The sequence below is a fragment of the Cryptosporidium andersoni genome (genome assembly GCF_001865355.1).
Source record: "Cryptosporidium andersoni isolate 30847 chromosome Unknown contig_102, whole genome shotgun sequence".
Classification (NCBI taxonomy): Eukaryota; Apicomplexa; class Conoidasida; order Eucoccidiorida; family Cryptosporidiidae; genus Cryptosporidium; species Cryptosporidium andersoni.
In genome coordinates, this window is record NW_027122878.1 from 5,499 (window position 1) to 10,558 (window position 5,060).

Sequence of the window (5,060 nt, forward strand, 5' to 3'; positions counted from 1 at the left end):
ATATTATATTATTCATAATTTCTCTTTAATAGGATCAAAAAAAAGAAATTCAACGTAGTATTTCACGTCTAAATAAGACTGAATTATTATTTAGATGGGATCAAAAATCTTTACCTCCATATTTATATCGTATAGATGCTCCTTGGATATATTTATTACAGAAGCAGATGAATAGAGATAAAGAATTTGAAAATTGGATTCAAAATCAATGGAATGAAACACGTAAAAAATTTTACATATCACAAGGTCTTAAACCACCTTCAATAAGTATTACAAGTAAAGAAGTTATATATGGAAATAAGAAAAAAGTTAAAAATAACAAAGATAAAAATGAAGATGTAGAAGATAAACCCCCACAGGTTGATACAAAAGATATGAAATTTTCTGCAAAATTAGTAAGTATATAATAAGTCAATATTAACAATAAAATTAATTAAATATTTATCTTTTTATTTTATTTTATTTTTTTAGATTCCTTCATCTATAACTATTTTAGATAATGGTAAAAGATTTTTCGTTACTCAAAGTTTAGAAAATAGGAGAATACTCACAACTTTAGCTACTCAATCTGAAAAAATAATGAGAGCTCAATGGAGATATATTTTATTATATTGTGGAGGGGATTTTCAAGAATCAGGAATCTTACCATTAATAGCTACAATTGATACACCTTTAAACCATACAAAATATAAATCTCGTTATTCAATGGCACTAATTAGCCCTTATTGTGAAAATGGAAATGTAGAAAATATTATTTCAAATATATCAGGTGCTAAACATCGATATTGTTATACTTGTGGTTTATTACATTATAATTTATTATTAATAATTAGGGCTTTAGCATTTTTAGAAATGTTTGAAGTATATCATGGAAATATTAAACCATCAAATATATATGTTAGTACTACTGGTTTTGTATTATTATTAGGGGATTTTATGTTACCATGTAATATTAGAGAATGGTATATCGATATTGTACAGAATAAGGCAAATATACCTTATAATGTATCTCCAGAACTCAATAAATTATTAAGTCATCCAAATTATAAAACATATACTGAATTAGAAGAACAAATAGATTTTTATAAGAATGATGTATTCTGTCTTGCTATGGTTTTTCTATCAATTTCTATATTATATAAACCTAATCAAAGAGATCTAGTGAATATTGAAAAATATATAAAAGATGGACTTATGGAACTTGCAAAAGAATCTACTTGGACACCAGGTAAGTAATATTAAATAAGAAATATATTTAAAAATAAAAAAAAAGTCAAAATTTAATTATAATATTTAAATATTACTTATCTATTTTAATATTAGAATATGTTAGATTACTTAGTAGAATGTTAATTTTAAATCCTGAAGAACGTCCAAGATTCCAAGATCTTCTTACTGTTGAAGATTATGAAACATTCCTTGGGAAAGGCCTATTTGAAAAATCAAAAGATCTATTTAAAATAAAATTACTTAAAAAAGAAGATGACGAATTATCACAACCAGAAGATGAAATTTTGCACTTTTCTGATTTATCAGAAGGAATTAAACTACAGAGAAAACAAGGGAAAATGGGTATTTGTTCTTATATGTAAGTTATCATATATATTAATATTAATAATTTAAGAATAAAATAAGAGAGGGGGGAAAAAGAAGGCATATTTAATTACTAAATTGTTTTTTATTAAATAATATTAATAAAATTCTATTTACAAGAGGATATGTTTTGGCGGTAAAAGTTGGCGGTATTTTTCTTATAAAAATTAGTTTGTAATACCCTTATTTTCTAATATAAGTTAAATTTCTCTTTATGTATAAGTTTTAGTTATCTTGATTAGTTATTTTATAATGGGGTTATCTAGTTCATTATTTAAAGGAAATGATGATATAGGAATGATTTATAAGGATAGGAATTATGGTGGAATAATAAAAAATGAGAATTCTGGAATATCTAATGAAGAATTAATAAGTTTTTCTAATGATGTAAATGATTTAATAGATTTAGAATTTCACATAAGTCGTATATCATACCAAGATAATTCTAATTCAATGAATATTTTAAGACGTGGCAAATCACATGAATTATATATGAACCTTTATTGTAAAGATGAAAATACAAATAATATAGAAAGAATGATACAAACAATGGATCGTGCTGAAACTTGTATATTTAAAAGAGAATCTGACATGAGAAATTTGGTTCTTTGTAATAATATATCTATAGATGAAAGGAAATATAAGAATTATCTTATAAATAATATGATTATTGATTTATCTGGTATTAAAAAACCAAATAAGTCATATGTTGGTAATAAGATTTTAAGAAGTGATGACTTGATAGATATTTCATTAAGATATATGTGTGATAGTAAAAAAGGTGATTCTTTACCATTATTTCCTTCTTCTATATATACAAATAATATTGTAACAAACCCTTGGTATTCTTTAAGTAGTATAATTTCTCAAAATTATATTTTTGAAGTTCCAGAAAATGTAGATATATTACCACTTATTGGGTATGAATTTTTTATTGACAATATATCTATTAGAAAATCTCCAAATCTTCAGAATTTATCTTTTTTAGAATGTTTAAGATTATCATTAAGAAAAAATAGAAATGTTCATTTTAAAATTATTAAACCTCAAATTTGGATAAAGCCAATAAGAGATGATAGAAATAATTTTGATGTATCAACAATTGAATATGAAAAAATTGAAGAAAAACAGAATTATTTTTTTATTCATAGTTTAGTATATTGTACTGTAATTCAGGGATCTATAAATATTACTAATAGTAATTCTAAGAAAGAAATATGGTGGAATTTTGAAATTGAAGATAATCCTGAGGGTTATGATACAATTCATTTACCCTTAGTAGATTCCCTAGGTAATGGACTATTAAAATTAGAAAAGTGGTTATTATTGGAAACAGTGAAATATCCAAAATCTTGGATACCTTTTATAATTCCTAAGAATTTATCAGAATATATTACATTAATGCCATTATCTGAAATAGGTAGTCTTATGACAGATGCATATTTACTTTGGAAAAATAGATTTTTAGTAAAATCTTTAAACAATTATAATACATGTATTACCTTACTTATTGATGAGACAAATTTTAATAATAAGAGTTTTTTAAGGTTTTTAAATGAGGATCATATATCTAATTATATAATTTGTTTTTCAGAGTTATTGAGTCAATTTGAAAGTTGGAGAAGGACTCATAATATTAATGGTAATTACTTTATAGAGATGATATCACTTATTTGTATTAATTCATTACTTATATCTGATTATCTTTTGGGAATATTAAATTTATTTTATAAAGATTCAAAATTACCAATTGCATTAATATATATGATTGATAATCAAGATAATGATATATTAGAATTTAATAAAAAGTATTTTATGCTTCTTATTATTTTGGCTAAGATTACAACATTAAGAAGTTTAAGTTTAAGATTCTTATTACAATATCCCTCAAAGGATTTTTTAATAAAATATTTAAATTCACGTATACAAAATATATCAAATAATAACCTATCTCTTATAAATATATTTGAAAATATATTAAATATTATAACTAATGATCAAGTAATTTCTAGTGCTATTGAAACTTTTGCATGTAATTTGGATATAATAAGGATTCTTAAATTAAATTGTCATATACCACAAGCAATAACTTTAGATATTTTAATATCTTCAATATTATTTTTTGCAGAAATAAAACAAGATATTTCAACTTCAATATTTATTGGTGAAATGTTTTATGAAGAAGTAGGAAGTAATATAATAAATGATAAAGATATAAATAAAGATAATTTTTCTTGGAATGATTATTTTAAAACTTCAGAATTTATTAATATTCAAGACTTTATAAAGAATATGGATTTAATATTATTAGATGACGATTTTAATATACATATGGATTATTTAACAAATATCTATATTAATTCTAATAATATTGAATTATTAAAACAAAGATTAAAACGTGTATATGAATCATTAAGAATTAAAATATATAATTTAAAAATTACATTAAGTCCTGAATTTATTAAATTTCTTGTTCCAAAGGCTACTAAAAGTGTTAAAGAAGAAATGACATATTTAAGAGGAACTTTATCTACAAAAACAAATATATATAATATAATAAATCAAGAAGATGATCTATTTGGATGTTGTCAAAATCAAGATATTCAACAAGGATCTCCAAGAAATATATTTGTACAAAATAATACGTCATCCTTTCCCGAAGTGAATAAATCACTTATACAGAATCAATATTTTATTAGTTCTAATTCTTCTATATCAATTGAAAATAATTGGAATAGTATAAATATTGGTAAATCATCATTTAAAATTTTTTCATTTATCCGATCTTTAATTACAGGTCAAAATGGAGGTATTCAATGTTGTAATACTGATCATACTGATTTTAGAAATCTCTTAGATTTAGCAGATGTAGGTGAAACACATTCAGTACCACCTACATGGAATGTTATAGAAAATTCAGAAGAAAATATACCAATTGAAAGTGAGATTTCTAATAAAATAGCTGAAGAATTAATATTAGATTGGATTAAACTTAGATGTTGGAATTTTACAGATACAGATTTACGTTGGATTGATGGATGTCGTTATATTGGAGAAGGTGTATATGAGACATGTTTAATGCAAATATCACCAAATATGTTAATTGAGGATATTGTAAATAAGATATTTCAAGAAGTATATCATTCTGAAGTACGTAAGAGTCTTAGAAATATTACATTTGAAGCACATAGTCCATTAATACTTGTTAGAAATTTTGTGGTCCCATTTGGAGAATTATTAATACCAAATCCTAATATTGAATCCTTAATAGAAGTAATAAAACAAATTTCTTATATTTAAGTCCATATTAGTCAATTAATTATATTGAATATTAATTTATACTATTTGTTATTTGTTTATACATATATATAAGATTATTATAATAAAAGTATAAAAACATTCACCGCCTCCTTAATACTGTACCCTTATCTCATATTGACATTTTTATTTTTTCTTAATGATAATCT

General features: G+C 22.9%; 2 protein-coding genes across 2 annotated transcripts in view; both read left to right on the forward strand.

Annotated features, from left to right (window-relative positions):
* cand_004840 (uncharacterized protein) overlaps window positions 1-1,634 on the forward strand; it is a gene marked incomplete at both ends in the record, with an annotated part of 1,861 nt that extends 227 nt beyond the window's left edge. Inside the window, 4 exons of the mRNA XM_067210727.1 lie at window positions 33-395; window positions 472-1,228; window positions 1,324-1,588; window positions 1,625-1,634. Of these exons, the coding sequence (XP_067067328.1) occupies window positions 33-395; window positions 472-1,228; window positions 1,324-1,588; window positions 1,625-1,634 (1,395 nt within the window). The remainder of the gene's footprint in view (window positions 1-32; window positions 396-471; window positions 1,229-1,323; window positions 1,589-1,624) is intronic.
* Window positions 1,635-1,845: 211 nt separating this feature from the next.
* cand_004850 (uncharacterized protein) lies at window positions 1,846-4,893 on the forward strand (the record flags this gene model as incomplete). The annotated part of the gene is given in 4 exon segments (XM_067210728.1): window positions 1,846-2,513; window positions 2,547-2,909; window positions 3,141-3,235; window positions 3,251-4,893. 4 exon segments carry the CDS (start codon window positions 1,846-1,848, stop codon window positions 4,891-4,893), a joined length of 2,769 nt encoding a protein of 922 aa, XP_067067329.1.
* Between the last annotated feature and the right edge of the window lie 167 nt (window positions 4,894-5,060).